An 18,035-nucleotide genomic window follows, 5' to 3' on the forward strand; every position below is an offset into this window, starting at 1 on the left:
GAACTGAAGAAGTATTGGTCTTGGTGGTAGCTACTGCTCCCTTTCTGCCTCTTTGAGGTATCGCAAAGAAGGAAATGAAAATGACCTGAAGAGTGTCACTTAGGCTGCAGAACATCTGCCTCCAAAAAGAGAATTGCTCATAAAAAAGAACAGCATTTACTTGTATTATTTTTGCTTTTTACCCTTTGTCTGTCACTCTAGCAGCCTTGATCAGTTCAGTAACACCAGTTGTGTGGTCTACTTAGCAACATTTTTAGCAGCAAAGTTACCTAGTTGAGAATTTGTGTTTGAGAATAATCATGTCTTCCTTGGAGGGAAGTGGTGCTGCATAGCGATGGTCTTTAACAGGTGTCACATGCCACCAGAAGAACTAGTTTAATAAGAGTTTTGAAACTTAGAATTGAATTTATTAGCTGCCACAGAATGTGCTAGGACTTTATGCCAGATACTTGAAAATTGTTTGGATGCTTCTGTGTGCAACATTACTTATTTCAAATGTGGTGTCTGGCTACTAGAGCCCAGAAATAATTGCCAGACCTCAGTTCTATTTCTGTCTCGGAACTGAGGGTTAGGGTGAATTGTGTGACCCTTCTGTCCAGTTCGCCTGTTTTTTCAACCTGAGAGAACTCTTGAGGCATAATGGAAGCCAAGCAAATCCTGTTGCAGATCTGCTTACCCATCTGATACAGAGGAGGTTCCCTGTGAACATCTGATAGTAGATTACCTTCTCTTGGCAAAAAGACCTAGGTGATTTGGGGATTTCATTATTGGCTATAATACCGAGCTTTTCTAAAAGCCCAGTTAAGAAGCAGGCTATAATTCTCATACTTATATGATGCTTGAAATAAGATAAGAATATGTTAATTAAACCTGTCTTATACAGTAGCACTGGACCAGAGTAACTGGAAAACAATTCAACCATTTCACTTTGGTGTAAGCCTGTGTGGAGTCAGCACTAACTTTTGGTGGAACTAAGGATTGACTTTTTCCCTTTGAAATCTCTTGATTTGCTACAGAATTTAGAAGAACTCAGGTTACCTTGGCTTAAGGTAATGAAGCATGTCTCCACCATTGAGCTAGCAAGAGAATTTTGCAGTGCATGTTGCTCTAAGTCCACATTGGAGACTCTGGCCAGGCAGCTTGAATTCCTAGAGCTCTCTTTCAGTACAAGAAGTTGGAGAGCACAAAATGGAGACTGCCCAACATAAGAGTTGTGAACAGGCCTGAGGGATCATTTTTGGGAGCTTGCAGAGGCTGAGGAAATGCACAAGTTATATGAGGGAGCAGACAGACTTGAAGAGGAGATGGGTAAGAGCAGTCTGAGTCAGGCTACTTTGTTATGGAAGATCCAATGGGAGCTATTATGGGGCTAAGTTGTTTCTACTGAAACTTCAGCCATTGTGCCTCATTTGTGGCCTTTCCAGGGCTCTTGTAAAGGGAGAAATGACTAACCAGCTTGTGTGAGTGGACAGATTTTACATTCTTGCCTTTGAGTAGGAGTCTTGAAAGCGCCTGCTACTGTTGCATCCACTTCTCAACATGGAGGTTTTGTTGTGCATAGGTAGGTCACGGACTTAGAAGCAGCAGTTGATAGGTGAATCACAAGGGAAAAGAGCATGCCAGCTTATCTCAGAAAGAAATTCCTTGCGGAGGAGGAAGTGTGTGCTGTTCTTGTGCTTGTCATTTGGGTAAACACTATAGAAACTATTAGCTTATTTCAGATGACCCACGTATTTTGAATTTTTGCTGAGCCCCATCACCAATTCTCTTGACAGGGTACAGTGGATGAGTGGGCTGTAAGTGATATCAGAGAAGTGCAGTATTATCCCGAAGTAGTCTATGCTAGAAAAGCCAGATGCCAGTGCAGATGACTTCTTCAGGAACAAAATTTATAAGCCCTTCCCGTGTAAACTATTGCATGTTTATTATTCCCTACTGCTATTTCCCCAGCAATATTCTGATGTTAGTATTCTTTGCCATTGCTTACTTTTTTTGCCCCCCGAAATTCAGGTTTGTTCCTTTAATTCCTTTTGTGTCATGGCCACTTATAATGTATGCTAAATTAAGTACTGACCATTTATCCAATGTCAGTTGCCAAGTTAAATATAAACAGCCAGGAATGGTAAAACATAAATTTGAAGGGTTTTTTTATACACACACACACACTGACTGTTAGTTGAGGGGGAGATGCTCAGATGTATAGTTTCTCATATCCATTGTCTAAACCTGTTGCTATAAGCAGTTGATAACATGAGGTTATGTGTGAAACTAGGTATCTAGCTGGATGATGAGGAAAACTTGCTTTTTCTTTCTCTTGTATGACTATGTGAGAAGAGGTGCAGCTGAGGACTAGGCCATGTTCCTTAAACATCCTAGGTATTGCATCTTTATTGCTTCGAGTACAGCACGTTCTAATGAACAGTTTGTGTTTCCATAGCCAGAATACCTCAAAACAAGACTTTTTTGCCAGCTTTGACATGAACAAGATGCTTCACCTCCTTGCCTGTGAGATAGGCCTAATCCTTTACTGTAAGAGAAGTATCAGTGGAAGGCACTCTAGAAGATCATCAAGAGAGAGGAAACCTCATGCAGTGGAAATGCCTACAAAGAATTAATTCTGCATTTGTTCACAGTATCAATACATGAGAGTGAACTTGCTGGATACTTACAGACATCTGACAAGCTGTTCTTTTCTGGTTCCATAACTAAGTAGTTAGTTCCTTTTCACCCTTTATACTACTGTGTTGAGTTCAATTTTATGATTTTGTCAGTGTAGTTTCTAGAAGAAGTTTTAAAGTAAAGGGAAAATAGGGTTTGTGCTCTTCAAGAATCTGTGATGAGAACTGAACTGCTCTTTTATTGATGAAAAAAATGGATTTGATTCCAACAGCTAGGGCTGTAAATTTTCTACACAAAATAGTTGGTACAGGTAGTTGTGGTCCTGGAAGTAAGAAAAACATTGTGGGGTTTGTATTAGGCATTTTTCCAGCTGCTTACAATCCAGAACTTTACATTTGGATGCAAACTGAGTGGATTTTTTTGTACTGGAGAGGATAAACTTGTATTTCTGAAAAAAATATTACAATCATTTCTAACGACGGACAGCCTCATCGGTGTATTTCTCCAGGTGACCCTAGAATACAGGTCCATTGCTGAAACATTGACCCTTCATAAGCTGCAGATGTGCCCTTTCAACGACAGTGTTCCTGAAAAGCTCAAATGTGGCATTTTGGGAGCAGCTGTTCCTGTCATTTGCTATCCGTGTGCAAAATGGAGGCAGTGAGATTTAAGCAAATGTGGAAACAACTTTCATCTTCATCATCTCAGAACCCCAGCCTGTCCATCTGAGACCAGCAAATGCTGATATGTTGAGATGCTCCTGCACCTAATAAAGCTTTCATGCTTGCACAGAAGGTTGATGTCTTGGACATGCTGCTGGGGTTTGAGTGCATGAGAGGAAGTGAAAGATTTTAGAGGAGAGCGTTTGTGCATTTTATAAACAATCTTTTTACATGGGTGAAGAGATTAACTTTCTGTTGCCACTTGCTGTAAGATACTACTTTTTTTTGTTTGTTTTTGTCAATGAGGTCTTCATGTGCATGTAGCTAAGGCTAGTGTTGGTACTTCTCTTAAATCCTATTGGCCAAGGAATAAAACCCTCGCATAACCAAGAGCTGAACCTATAAGATTTGTGAGCCATTGCATTGGGTGGTGGGGAGCTTGCTTCTTTGTCCAAAAAGCAACTAAATTTTAAGCTTTTGTATTGCTGAAGAGATGAGGTAAAATATCTTTCTGGCTTTTAGCTATTTGTGTGATGAGTTGAAGGGGTAAAGGTGCGGCTTAAAGAATATAATCTGCAATTTTTTCTTAAAGTAATTTGCTTTTAAAAGGGAATCCTAAATGTGTAACTTCTTGAGTTGTTCAAGTGTTATTTTTTTTGTTGAAGCAACTGAGCACGTCCTTTTAGGAGAAACAGATTGGTAGTTAACATTCACAGTGTAATACAAAAGGTAAACAGAACTTTTACTTTCTGTGGGTGCCTGCTTGGAAATTGGGGTTAGTAATAGCTAGGTTGTGTCACAGGTTTAATTTCATGGTCATCTTTGTCTTATAAATGGGGAAGGGAGAACTGCTACCCCCAAAAATAATCTACTGTGGGATTTCTCTGTGGTGTTAAGACTTCTCCCCCACCCCTCCCATAAGTCTTCTGCTGAAGTATATAATGAGAAGTGGCTTTGCCTTGAGGAAAGATTGATGGGTGGGAAGTGGTTACTGCAAAAATAAGAATGCTAAAATAGATTGAATCTTTGGGAAAAGATGCTCACAAGTTATTAATGGAGAGGTGGCTTTATCATGTCATTCTTCCTGTTAATACATTCCATCAGTAATTGTGAATCTTGTTTTTATATCTTTGTCAAATTTGTCTAGATTTCTTAAGTTAGATCTGTAGGAGGATACTTTCGTGTCAGAGCACTAGGCTAAAACACAGTGACTTTGCATGATTCACTTTTCTTTCCTTTTAAAACCAGGTTTGGTATGGATTTAAAAAAATAATTTTCAAAACTGCTTGGATACGTAAAAATGCAGATGTGGATCCAGTAGAGCCTGCAAAGATGCAGGCAGACTTCTGTAGGTACCTGGATACTATTTTGGTAACTCTATTCCAGCCTCTTGAATTTGTGCTTTAGCTGGGTAGGAGCAACTGCTCTGTTGGCAGGTCAGCCATGGGTCCATAAAATAGCCTAGTGGGAGAGATTGTCTTATGGGTGCCATTTTTACTGCTGTTGACACAGCTTTCACTTGTTCACTTTCTTAGTGTTAAAAAATACACATCTTAAAAAAAAAAAAATCAGTGGTACTGCCAGCATCTGATAACAGTAATTAGCTGCCTGGCCAGATGGAAGATGCCTCTGAATTCTTAGCCCAGGTCAAGCAGATGCTTGCCTGAAGAGCTGAGCTTGGAATGACTGCTACTCAACACATCAGAAGTTTTGTTTCTCAAATAGTTGTCTTAGACTTCTATGAATACTGCCTTGGCTGTTTTGTGGATGTGGTTAAATAGAGCAGTTAGGATATAAATTGATGCAGCAATATCATTGCAAAGGCTGGATAAGTATACTGAAAAAAGACTGTCCAACTGGTAGTCCAGCTTCATCTTGCTCCGAATGACTACTGAAGTTTTTTAGTGCCCCATCGTGTGTCTAGGTATTTGACCTGTGTTGCTGATTTATCCACATGACTTAGAGCAGCATAGTTAGCCCAGAGATGCAATGTTTGATAGAATGTATCTGCCTTGTATGGAAGTTGTTTCTAACAGTCTTTGCTTGTTTTTCACTAGGGTCCATTAAACAGTGAGTCTTCCAACCAGAGCTTGTGCAGCGTGGGTTCCCTGAGTGATAAAGAATTGGAGGTAAGCAGGCACAAATCCTCATGGTAATCGGGTTTAAGGTGGACATGACTGAACTCAAAACATAGAAGGAATTGTGTGAGAGTGAGTGACAGCGTTCTTTGTTTTGGGGGTGAAAGGGACTAGTGGAAGTATTTAGTCTGGATCCCTACGGTCTTTGGACCATGTGGTGAAACAGTCGTCCTTGAAGCTTCTCACCATAGCAGGCAGATTTTACCCAACCCCAAAAACACAGCATTCGTAAAGCTCAGCTTATGAAATTTTCAGCTGCATTGTGATTTATTTGCTGGTTTTGGATACAGTTTGGGCCAAATAAAAAGCCAAAGAGCACTAATGGAAAAGTTTGCTTTACCTATCAAATACTCAAGTTTGCAGAAGTCTGTACAAAGCGGAGCATTTTTATGAATTGCTCTGTGGAAGTGTGGGGAGGTGAAAATTGACGCTTTGTCCCTGTTTAATCTCACTGCTTTAGGATTAACTATTTCAAAACACTTGCTAAAGCAGCAAAATGAATTGTAGAGTTACCTTTTTACTTTAAAATTCCACATTAATAAAGCAAGATCTCAAATGCATTTGCTTATGCATTTAAAGAACTTTCCAGATGGTTGTCAGGTAAGTTTTGGATCACGTTTCCCTCTATTACATGACAGTACTGATATGATGTGTCTCGTGAAGCTAAGTATTTTGAGAGTGCAGTATCTTAAACTCTGTACAAGTGAGTATAGTTAATAGTGGAAAACTGGGTATTTGTTTGCATTTTACTTGGGTTTTTTTATGAACTTCTGTGGAGTGATTTAAATTGGCCAAGCTGACATAATCAAAACTTCCATTCCTTGCTTTTTCAGTCTGTAACAGATAATGTTATGTGTAATTTTTGTTATGTAAGTACTTGAATGGAAAAACAACTTAAACTGAATCTCATTAATATGGCTACAGTTCCATGGAGGCTGTAATGGAGCCTGTGGTGTTACAGTCACGCCAATGCTGTTCATGAGTTGCTCTTCACTACACAGTGAGGAGGCTATGTCACTGACTTCTACACATATAGGAGCTGGTACAGCAAGTCTCTAGATAGTTATGGAGTTTTCAGTCCCCTCATTCTAAAAAGTGCTTTGCAGACACAATAGCCACCTTTGTCTTAACATCCCCTTCATCCTCTTACCAAAACAATGACATGTCGGTGACTGCCCAGCTGGTAACATAGGACTGTAGATGTCCAGCATCCGCTGGGGACACAGCCAGGTTTAGAGTCTGGCTGTGTCAGCTTTATCCTTTTTATCCTATTAAAGGAGGTAGATTGATTTCTGTGCTTACTGTGTGCAAGTCTTTTGGCAGAGATCTTTAGACAGGGTACTTTGGACTTTGGTTTCCAAAGAGCATGAAGCTTAGGTTTACCACAAACTTTCTAGCCATCGTTTTCCCTCCCCCAGAGTTGTGTTTTGCACACTGTGGTTTTCTTCCTGCCCCCAGGCTACAGTTTAGTGGTGGCTGCAGTGACTGTAAAGCATATAGCTTGGAAATTATTTGGGACCCTTTGGAATAAGAGATGGTTTTAAAATTATGTTGGGGATGGAAATGACAAGGTATCTTTCTTTCCAGCAATCTCAGTAAGCTGCTTCTAGTGCAGTGCTTCCTAATGTTTTCAGCAGGTTTGGCTACGTAAGGCACTGAGCCAGGGTCTTAGTCTTCTCCACCCTCGCATCTCTAGGTTTGCTAGCCTTGTACAGACAGACAGGCCTGGTGCTTCTGGAGGCTTCAGGCTGTCCACCTGTGCTCTGTATTGTGCCTGTGCATAAATATATTGCTGCACACTGATAAGCTGCCCCTCAGGTCTCTGGTTGCTCAGGAAATGGCAGATGCAACTAACCCTTGACTTTAATGAGAGATATGTCCAGATGAATTGCTGCATCTGTGGCAGCTTTCTCCTGGCTGCCATCTTGGGGAGCTCTGCTTTGTTTTGTGTAAGGCTGCAGTTGTGCACTGGTGGACAGGATAGGTTTTGTAGCCATCTGCAAAGGGCTTTGGGAAGAACCATTAGCTACAGGCAAGATGAATTGTCCTGGTAGACTGTGAGTAGCTACTGGACTGCAAATTTGGATGTCTGTACTCAAACCTCTTGTCATTACCCCTCTTGTACCAGTACTGTGATTGCTGTGAAGTGGTTTACATAGGTTTTTTATAAGTGTTTGAACTTGTTCTGCTAACCATGTGAGGTAACTGGTCAGTAGAGGCTGGCTTGCTGCAGCTGAAATAGGAAAGAAAAAATTAACCTTACTCCTAACCATGTTTTCTCCTTTCTGCAACACATATATCAGAAGGTAGCAGCTATTTGAAAGCAGTTGTTTCTTTAAGTACCAGCAGTAGAAACAAATGCACCAGAGAAGTGAAATGGCCACTGGGGATATGGAGCAGATTATTGTGTTTTGGCATTTTCTTTAAATCTTGGAATAACTGCAGAAATGTTAATTTTGAAGTATTGTTTAACAGACTCCTGAGAAAAAACAGAATGACCAGCGGAATAGAAAAAGGAAAGCAGAAGCATATGAGACCAGTCAAGGTAATTCATTCTCCTGACCCTGCTGCAGGATTTCTGAACGGTTGGTAATTTGTGCACGTTTTGCACAGTCAGTGTCCTAGGAAACTAATGGCTCTTCTCAAGGGTGTGTCAGGCAGCTTGTTATAAACTACTCCATGATGGTGTAGTTCTCTTCTGGGAGCCTCGTTATCCTCATTGGCAGGAAAATACTCATCTTCAGCTTATTCGCACAAACTATTGCGTTTTTATGGGACAGACTGCCGAAAGGCTTAGTATGGCTTCTCTGAAGTGTTGTTTTGGTCCCACATCACTACATATACAGCAGCCAGACTTCAGAATACAGGCTGTACTCTCTTCCTTGCTTTTTGAGACGTATGCCTGCCTTGTTAGAGTAAGTTCTCACCATAACAAATAGAGAACAAACTGTGCTCAAGTATAAAGCAGTCAGTACTGTCTCAGAATACTACAAAAAACCCAGCATGTTCAAGCCCAAGTTCGGATTTTCTAGCAAATGGTCATAGGGGCAGTTTTCTATTTCTTTCATTTTTCAACAAGGAAGTAACAAGGATTGCATTGACGGAACTGCTTTGATAATATTATAATAAGAGAAAAGGGTTAAGTTTTAACGAGCGGGTATTAAGCCACCACTAATTATCTCTCTAACTCTTATAGGAATGCTTGAGAGATCTGATATGCAGTAATTTACCTGAAGGCAGAAGAGTAAAAGTACCCTTTGCTCTGTCCTTATCTTGAAGGAAATTTTGGAGAACTATGCAACATTCAATGACATTTAGTGTTTTCTAAGTACTTTAGCAAGTGCAAATACTGTTTGATTGGATTTGACATGTTTGGAATTGAGAGTTAATTGAATTGTCAACTGTAAACCCTCCCAACAACAGCACAAGAGCTGTAACCCTGGGGCAGTCTTTTGTTGTGCAGAAGCTTTTGTTGTCATAGGTGTTCCACCTTTCTACAGGGAAAGGAGTGTCAAAATATAGGAGTAGTTTTTCAGAATGGCATCATAACTTCTGCACTTAAAAATAATCAACTCTTATTTTCATCCTTTGTTTTCCTTTTTAGGAAAAGGCACTCCTAGAGGACATAAAATTAGCGATTATTTTGAGGTAAGCATCTTTACATTATTTGAGAAATCTGCTTGAATTCACAGTATGCAAAATCTGTAGATGGAAGTCTGTAATATGACTTCTGTTACTTGATCCATCATGTTAAATAATAGCTTGGAGTCATTAATTGACGATGTTAACATGATATGCTCAAATCTGATTAGGTAGAGGATATGAAATTTTTGGAAGTTGTTTCTTAAATTAACATTTCTTTGAACAGTTCATAAAGCAATTTTTTGCTGCTCTTTTTAGAAGAGCAGCCACATAAGTGTATGTTGGAGGTTGACTTCTGTTGGAACCTGGATCTCATGAGAGTATCTCCTAGTGTGCAAACCTGTTCTGATACTGGTGCAGTGCTGCAAAAGAACCTACCTGCAAAGTCCCGCTGATTTGAGTAGGAAGTTGTTTACAGGGTTCCCTCTTTAGAAAAGCTTGCCATGGGAGGCTGGCACCACACAAGAGATGGAGGCCCCTCCCCTAAACAGCGATGGACATTCTAATAATCAATATTCTTTTTATTGTATAGTCCTTGAAGTTCTTCTAGGTCTGTGCAATCCAGAGCTCTGGCTTTTCTCTTAAGTTTGCTCTTTATTTACTGAGTAAATTAGAGTCAGAAATTAAGTGCTTATTAGTGCTTACTTTTTTCCTGGCTTAAGTTTTTTATAAATGTGGTGCACTGTGTGGTGCAGGAACATAAGAATTTGTGTACCAACTAGACCAGTTGCCCAGCTGTTTACCCATCCTGTCTTTAACAGTGACTGGCACAGATGCTTCAGTGGAGGTGTACAGTTCTTACCACTTCTGTGGTGCACAGTTAGACACATCTCCTCATAGGGAATAGTATTCCTAATTCTTTCCAGTAAATAGTTGATCTGTATCCAAGTGTGCAGGTTTATGTTTATTTGTGTTAAAATGAAAGATGTACTTGGTGCCTATGTGAATGTTTGTCTAAAGTACTTACTTTTGCTGTTGTTTTTGAAAACAGTGCATGAAATTTTAAGGTTTTCCTCTTAGCTCAACTTCAGTTTGTTTAAATGAGTCCCTGGAGCCTGTAAGGCTTCATTTTAAGATTAATGTGCTTCTTCTGTCTGTCAAATTTGCTTAAATATAATATCTCTGTGGAATTACGGATGATCAAATCTGTTCCTTTGGACAGTTTGCTGGGGGAAGTGGCCCAGGAACCAGTCCCGGTAGAAGCGTGCCGCCTGTCGCCAGGTCATCACCGCAGCATTCCTTATCCAACCCCTTGCCGGTAAGTGTTCTCCCTGGGGACAGAGCTGGTGGCATGGCATTGATTAGGTTGGTGGCCGTGCTTCAGACGGGTAATAAAAGGTTCTGAAGAGAAAAGAAGTGTCTCTTGGTGAGTGATTTGGCTTATTCTCTATTCAGTTCTTTTTTTTTTTTTTTTTTTTTAAGTCTGAAACTGGGTTCAGGCAGCAAAGCCAGATGTCTAGGACACTGTAACAGTGGCTAGTCCAGTTGTAACTGATATGAATATCTGAGCTTAAAGCATGCAAGATGAATGTTTTTAGCATGCTGTGTGGTTACAGATAGATTGCTGTCCTTAATAAAAGGACATACTGGTTATCTTGTATTCCATTGTAGCTCATGAACTTCTCCATCAAGTTGGGAGTGTTGTATGTTTCTATAGCACAAGTACAATGATGCTCTGATCTTGATTTGACCCTTTGGGTATACTGAAAAACATGCATACCATAATTATATTGGGAAGGTCTTTTACTTCTGTTTACATGCATGTGACTTGTAAGGAGCATTCGCAAAAGCTTGCAAAGAAATGTGTATAAATGCACATCTGTTGCTTTTTTGTTGTTGTTATGTAATTCCATTTTGCTGTCGCAGCATTTCTGCAAGATATGAATGTGAAGAAATAGCCAGTATTTTTAAGCCATTTTAGCACAGAGGAGCTAAAGAAATTTCTTTCAACTAGCAAAGCAATATTCAGAGGCGCTGGTGTCTGATCTCTAGTTTTGACCAATGCCTGGGTCCCTCTTTAAAAATTTTCAGCATTTGTTGAGTGTCACAAAAGTATGGAGCATTGTGGGAAAGGTTAGTATTCCGAAAACCAAATGCAAAGTCTTTACCGATTACATTATTCTGCGGAGACCTTTGCACAGTTCGTGAATGTGTACAGAACTAAATCCCAACACTGCATGCTCTGCTCGGAATTCAATATGCATTGCTAGATTTTGGAAGCTTTGTAATGCTGCTTTAAGAGAGAGCTTCATATATGCTTCTTGATATTTTTTATGTTTATAAAAATTAAAATATATCTTGTTAATTGAATGGCCGTTCCTTGTATCTTATATTAATTCACTAGTACATCTCTTTAAAGAGAAGTTAATGAAAGAAATACCATCTCTGAATGTTGCAGACACAGGAGGTATTAGGAACAGTTCTTTATTCCAGCAGATGAGATACCCTACAGGTGTTTATAGTGGGACAAGTGGATTCTTCCTTTGGTTTTCTTCTTCTGCACTTGTATGTATTAAGTAGGTAAAAGTTTGAACAGAGTATTTCTCATATGGTGAATACTGATATTAGTTAGTTTCAGCTAGGTCAGTTTGTCTCCTTACGCAGGTGCTCTTTGTGTTTCTTATCTTCTGTTCTTTACTCTTGCAGCTAAACCTGTAATGTTTGCTTATTCACAACAAACTATTATGTGCATTTGCAAGATCTGTCCTCTTCTTACAAACTGAATATCAATGGTTTGAGCTAAGCCCCCAAAAATGGGGGAATGGGTGAAAATTGGAGAAGATTGAGTATCTTGCCCATTACAGATGTCAGTATGGTCCAGGAAGAGAGCAGAGTGTTAAAATGTCTTTCACAGTGAGACAAACCTCCTCAAAACCTGTGAGTTAATCTATACTGTACTGGAAATTTTCTGCAATCAGAACTTGTGGAGGAATTGTAATGGCTTCAGAATGTTACTTCTTGTCTTCAAATCTCTTGACTGCTTTGAATTGCCTTGCTTCTCCTTTGATCAGAATGATCTGCAGGTCTTCAGACTCTTGCAAGGTCACTGTCATATACAAGCATTCTTTTGGGGAAGAAAGCACGCTCTTGACATTTGTAATGTTAGCCAGAAAATATGCTTCAGGTTGCAATTTAGGTTTTTAAGAAAAACTGAAGCCTGACCTGACTGTTTACTTTCTATGTGGCATATGCCTAGCCCGGAGTTACGGCTTGGAAGGGCTTAGATGATTATTACCCAGACTGCCAAGTTTTAGCAGTGATGGGCTGGCTTTTAAAGCGAGGGCAATGGGATTCTGAGTGCTGTAATCAATGTAGCTCAGATGATTCTTGTTCTTATTGAACCCAGTTCCTGTATCACAGTTGGAAAATGAGTATACTGCAGGAGAAAAGAGCTGGCCTTTAAGAGATGTAATGCATCTTTAAAAGATTTTGGAAACGCATTAGTACTTTGCTTATCTTGCGGGAGATTGGTCCCAGCTATAATGACAGAAGTGAGCTTACTGTGACGTCTGGTTCCTAGACGTGGTTAGGCTGCTGACATTTAGCAGTTCTGACTCAGTTTATTTCACCAGAATAATGAATGTATCGAGACATTGGCTGTTCTAAAATGAGTCCTTAAAAAATATCAAGTAGTGTAATTTTGGATGCATTGACCAAAATCACAATGCACTAGAGTTTTTGGATCTACAACCTATTTTGTCCCATTGGCTCTGAAACACATGTTTGCAAAGGAAGGGTGTGTGTTAACTGACAAGGAATTCTGTCCTGTGTGTACATTTGTTACTTTAATTGTTAACTTCATCTAGTTTTTGATGTCTGCCATTGGAACAATCACTCCAGGAGTCCTGTTTGAGTTATCAGATCCTCACCATGCCTCCTGCCCATTCCTGAGCTGCTGCTTCACTGACAACAGTTTTGGCAGAGTCAGAGAATCACTTTAAAAAAAAAAAAAAAAAAAAGTTCATTGTATTTTTTTTGACTGTGTTACAGCGGCGAGTGGAGCAGCCGCTGTATGGGGTAGACGGCAGCACAGCAAAGGAACCGCAGGAGGAACACTCTGCTCTGCCAACGCTGATGTCGGTGATGCTGGCGAAACAGCGGCTAGAGAATGAGCAGCTGGCACAGAGGGGAGGTGGCCTCTGTTTTACTTTTGTCTCGGTGAGCAGCTCTGAAAAGATTTGAATCCTAAGGGATGTTTCTAGTTAAGGGATGGGGAATTTGAAGCTTTTCTGCTCAAAGACAGTGGTTCAAGTGCAGCCTGGTTTATTGATGACCAAGTCTACCATTTTCTGGTAAGTTCCTCTTCCTTGTGAAGAGTTCTAGGTCCCAGGCTTTGCTTGTTTAATGAAATGATGTGACTTTTAATGACTCAAAATCTTATGTAGATCAAAATAATAGGCTACAAAAGGCTAATCTGATAGATGCAAAAGAACAAAGTAGAGTCTTGCTGTGAGAAGTGTTTGTTTTGGCCTTGCTTAATCTCAGCTGACATGAATTATATCAGGCTTTTAAAAGCTTTGTCTTTTAGCAGGTTGGGCCAGGCTTCTTGAAAGAAACTGACTCTCTTGTTTTACTGAACTAAATCTCTAGAGCATTCTTAAACCTTAACATGAAAGTATGGTACCCAGGCTAGGCTGCACCTCCCATGTGAATAAAGAAGTGTATCTGCATGGGCACTAGTGATCATGCTGAGGAGCATATAACAATACCCTAACTTTCTTTTACAGGCCCAGCAAGGCAGCCCATCTTCTACCGGATCAGGGAACACTGAGCATTCCTGCACTTCCCAAAAACAGATTTCCATCCAGCACAAACAGTCACAGGTATAGCTCACTAGACGATACATCTCTTAGATACGAGATTGAAGCTTGATGCAGATTGTCTTCCATGCCAGAGGGTGCCACTTGTAGACATAATGTTTCTAGTGAAAAGAGCCACTAGTCCCAACTCAGTCTGTAACTACTGATTGAAGTGAATCACTATGAACTTTGTTCCTTATCCTGTAAAGGATGCTTTCAGTTGCTGCTACTGGAGTTTGTCCAGTCTGTTACCGAGGCTTTTCTGTGTCAATACTGTGGACAGTTCTTCAGCTGTGTGCGAATGTGCTGAGGAGAGGAACACCTTAGCTCTCTCTGCTTCAGTCCTGTTGTATCCTGAATGTTCTTCCTCTCTCTGTAAGTGAAGACGTGAAGGAAACCTGAGTGATAGTTGTGAATGCCTCTATTCAAGCACTGGGTCATGGGTGTGTCAACACTGCTTACAGTACAAATATCCACAGTCTATCTGGAAGTCCTTTGACCTCTGCAGAGTACACCCATGGAATAGTTTGTCCTGTCAAGGAGGAACGTGATGTATTCCTGACACTGCTTCTCAGCAGCTTCACTGACCTGGACTCAAGAAGAGGAGTAGCTCTTTTGACCGTGCTGCTGTCTTTTGGTGCCTTTTCAATTGTTAAGATTCTTCTTGTGGCTTTATGGCAAGATTTACTTTTAGCTGCGTCATCTTCTTCTGTTGCTTGTAAGGATGTTCAGCTTTATTTGCAATGCACCTTGCTTATTTCTTCTCCAAGTCTGCTTTTAATCTTCTTTTGATTTTCATCTCTGATGTCCCTGTGACTGACCCTTCCCTTGAGTGATTTTTAAACAATCAGGTTTGTGTCAATCATTTTCTCACATCGGTGTGTGTCAGAGATGATTTTACTGCTGGGGGAAGTTCATTCTCCATTTCCCCAGCAGGTGGTACAAGTTCTTTGTGCGTGAAGAGCAGCAGTTCTACCTCTGGGAATACTTACTAGCCTAAGTCTCTGAGCTGTTGTTACTAGGGTCACATTTGTTGTCTGTATTGTTAAAATGCTGGTCTGTGAAGAACCCTGTTTCTTGCTAGTGCATGGAGAATTCTTGTGTGAGAATGATGCTATAACTCAAGAACCTGCCAGAGATATCTTTCAATCTTTGCTGTCCCACTACCCATGCTTAAAATAGTGGTCCCACCTGCAATGAGCAAGATGTTTTTATTCTTTTCTGTGCTTAACATGGTCCATCTTCTTTGAAAAGGGCAAGACATTATCTGAGTGTGCTTTCTGCCAATGCTCAGTTTCATGATATTCTCCAGAGGTCTAGATGTAGCATACACTTCAGGCAAAGAATCCAGGAAGATGCTTGGCTGCGTGATGAGGATATGTATACATTCTTGTTTTTCCCTTCCAAACATGTTTGGAGTTGATAGGTTAAAAAAAAAAAAAAAATCGTCAGTGATTTCCAGTTTGAATCACTTCTGGCAATGACAAAAGCAAGTCAGCATGAGCATGATTTTCTTAGCATTTTCAGTCAGTGCTAGGGCCCTCCAAGTGCTCTGAGGCAAGGTGAGTTGTGATGAAGTCTCATGTAAGAGCATGCATCCTGAAACATGACTTCATCTGACATGGTGCAAGCATGTCTGTGCATTTGGCAAAATGACATAAGTCACTTAAGAAACTTTCTGCTGCTTAGGTGAGTGGATGCAGCATAGGTTTTCAAGAGACAGCCTTCTTGTTGCCTTCAGTGACAAAAGCTTTTGTCACACGTGCTTCCTGCAGGCTGTCAGGAAGCGTAAACTAAGTTAAGGCAGAAGTGAGGTGACCTGCCCAGGCCTCCTCTTTGTCTTTTGGGATTTAGGCTCATCTTGCTTGATGTGCAGTGCTGGCTGGTGTTCTTTTTGATCTTTCCCATACTGGGCATGTGTAGAGAAGGAACAGTCAGCCAAGTTTGTCTCTTACTTCATGGTGTTGGCTTCCAGGCAAGCCTGAAATTTGGAGAACAGTTATATAACAACTCCACAGGTAAGTGTCTGCTAACTCTTCTCAGAACCAGGATAGTTCTTGCTAGCCATAAATGTGAAATCTGTGTATACAGTCATGGGGAGAGATTCCTTTGTGTCGACTTGGGTATTTTAGATGCTGTGTTCATGCACATACTGACTTCTTCCCCTTTTCTTCTTTCTTCCCCACTCATTAATGAGAGTGCTGAGTTTGAAATATTCCCACTGCTAGAGAATGTAGTATATGTCTTTTGTCTTTTGTTCCTGGGTATGACTCTCACTTCATTGGTGAAGGCATTTGAGATGTGCTGCACCCCATAAAACTTTCCAAAAAGGCTTCGCTCAAAAACTATAAAGCTTCTGTCCCTAGTGAGCACTAATACATCAGTTTGTTAGAAACAAAGGCTTGCACCTAATATTCCTGCTGTCGATCTGTTATAATATTTTTAAAATGGAGACCTGTGTTTTCTGTCAAGACAACCTTAGAACCCACAGGTGGTGTCTTTTCTCTAGCAGGTGGTTGTCTGTGCCCATGAAAGATCTCATAAATTTGATATTTCAGCTGAGGGTTGGGATTTGGTGGGGGGTTTTTTCTAAGTGTTTTTCCTGTACAAGCTATGTTGCACTGCAGGAAAGGGCAGTGAATATCAGAGACCACCAAGGAGTGGGCAGAACTCAAACTATAAAAACAAAATTTGCAGGACACAGAGGATAGATATTGTAGTCCTTTATGTGTTACCAGTTTGTGTTCTCCAGAGCAGCTTTGTGCTAGCTGACTGAATCTCCTATGCTGGAGGAGCCCACCATGCAATAAGAAAATGAAGAATGGAGAAGGTTCTTCCCCCGACTGCTAGGATGCCAGGGGATCAGTTCCTCCTTCTTAGGCCTAACTGTTCAGAGGGGGTTACACTGTGATGTTACAAGCTGACTATCTGAAATATCATCTGTTTTTCTTAAATGTGGTTTATGGTGATTTTTCCCTACAGTCTGACCTCACAATGGAAAAAATATCTGCACTAGAAAACAGTAAGAACTCTGACTTGGAGAAGAAGGAGGGGAGAATAGATGACTTGCTAAGAGTAAGTATTTAAACTGGGACAACTCTTCTAAAAGCTGCTATTTAAAGATACCTGGAATGCATGTGCCAGCGAGGCTGCAGAGCAGGCTTTTGTGCACCATTTGTAGAACCAACACTCGCAGGGTAAAACCTTACTTGCAAGATAATTGTCTGGCTTGTAGATACTCTGTTTGGACCTGCTTGAATCCACAAGCAGTATAGCAGTGACTGTGGCTATACAGTGCAGAGTCATCATAGCTCAGCAGTGCTGTTGGCCTTTCTTTGATCTGTTGCACACTTGCATATTTTGCTAGCTAACCTAATGTTTCTCTGCAGAATTACTCCCCTCTTCTAAGTACTGAGGAGCTGACTGCTTTTTGTTTAGCAGCGTGTTCAGTAGCCTGTCAGTAGACTGGGAAGTTGTATTCCGAAATGCTCACTCAGGAGAGTCTGTGACATGTACAGAGATGAGGAGAACTTTTTTTGGTCAAACCGAAAGAATAAAGCTTCTCTTAACCCATTAGTATTCTTCAATAAAAGATAAATACCTTTAAATCAAGGATCTTGTCTTCATGGAGGAGTTCTAATTGATTTAGCTTTCATCAGCTAGAGAGGCATCTCTTGTGAAGTGTTGAAAAGGATTAGAAAACATATTAAAGGCAGAAGAGGGAAGGCTCTGTGTGTGTGTCTGGTCTCAGCACCTAAAAGAGCTGTAACAAGCTCATAGAGACATTCACAGGGTCATGTGAGTTTGTGGAAAACAATCGGCATGAAGCAGGAAATAAATTTGTTTTGTTTTGGTTTTTTTACCATTTGCTGTTTAATCAGAAGCCAGTCTATTGGTTGGAAGGGGGATGGTTAAATTTAACTTTTTATCAATGAAAATGGTTGCACATAAAATCCTGTATGCTGTGGTGGTGTTAAAAACAGCAGCTGTTGCTGGGAGCAGTCTATATAGTGGGGCTCATGGATAGTAACTCGAACCAGAATTTAATTGAGAATGCAAAGGGAGTTACCCCATCCTTTTCCTCTGCCAGTATTGTGGCTAAAGAGGGAGGATAGTCCAGGGATGACTAAGCTATTTTGAGACTTAGTAGCTGTAGCAAAGTCTTAAATGTTTAA

General features: G+C 40.5%; 1 protein-coding gene across 11 annotated transcripts in view; it reads left to right on the top strand.

Moving 5' to 3' along the window:
- TLK2 (tousled like kinase 2) overlaps positions 1 to 18,035 on the top strand; it is a 55,957-nt gene that overhangs the window by 17,579 nt on the left and 20,343 nt on the right. For 9 of the 11 annotated variants that reach the window (XM_049800655.1, XM_049800653.1, XM_049800649.1 and 6 more), the window contains 7 exons: positions 5,339 to 5,410; positions 7,895 to 7,964; positions 9,024 to 9,067; positions 10,224 to 10,319; positions 13,052 to 13,219; positions 13,789 to 13,884; positions 16,843 to 16,935. In XM_049800655.1, the coding sequence (XP_049656612.1) occupies positions 5,339 to 5,410; positions 7,895 to 7,964; positions 9,024 to 9,067; positions 10,224 to 10,319; positions 13,052 to 13,219; positions 13,789 to 13,884; positions 16,843 to 16,935 (639 nt within the window). The remainder of the gene's footprint in view (positions 1 to 5,338; positions 5,411 to 7,894; positions 7,965 to 9,023; positions 9,068 to 10,223; positions 10,320 to 13,051; positions 13,220 to 13,788; positions 13,885 to 16,842; positions 16,936 to 18,035) is intronic. The other 2 variants (XM_049800648.1, XM_049800658.1) reach the window with 2 other exon arrangements.

This window comes from Accipiter gentilis, chromosome 5, assembly GCF_929443795.1.
Source record: "Accipiter gentilis chromosome 5, bAccGen1.1, whole genome shotgun sequence".
NCBI classification, from domain to species: Eukaryota; Metazoa; Chordata; class Aves; order Accipitriformes; family Accipitridae; genus Astur; species Astur gentilis.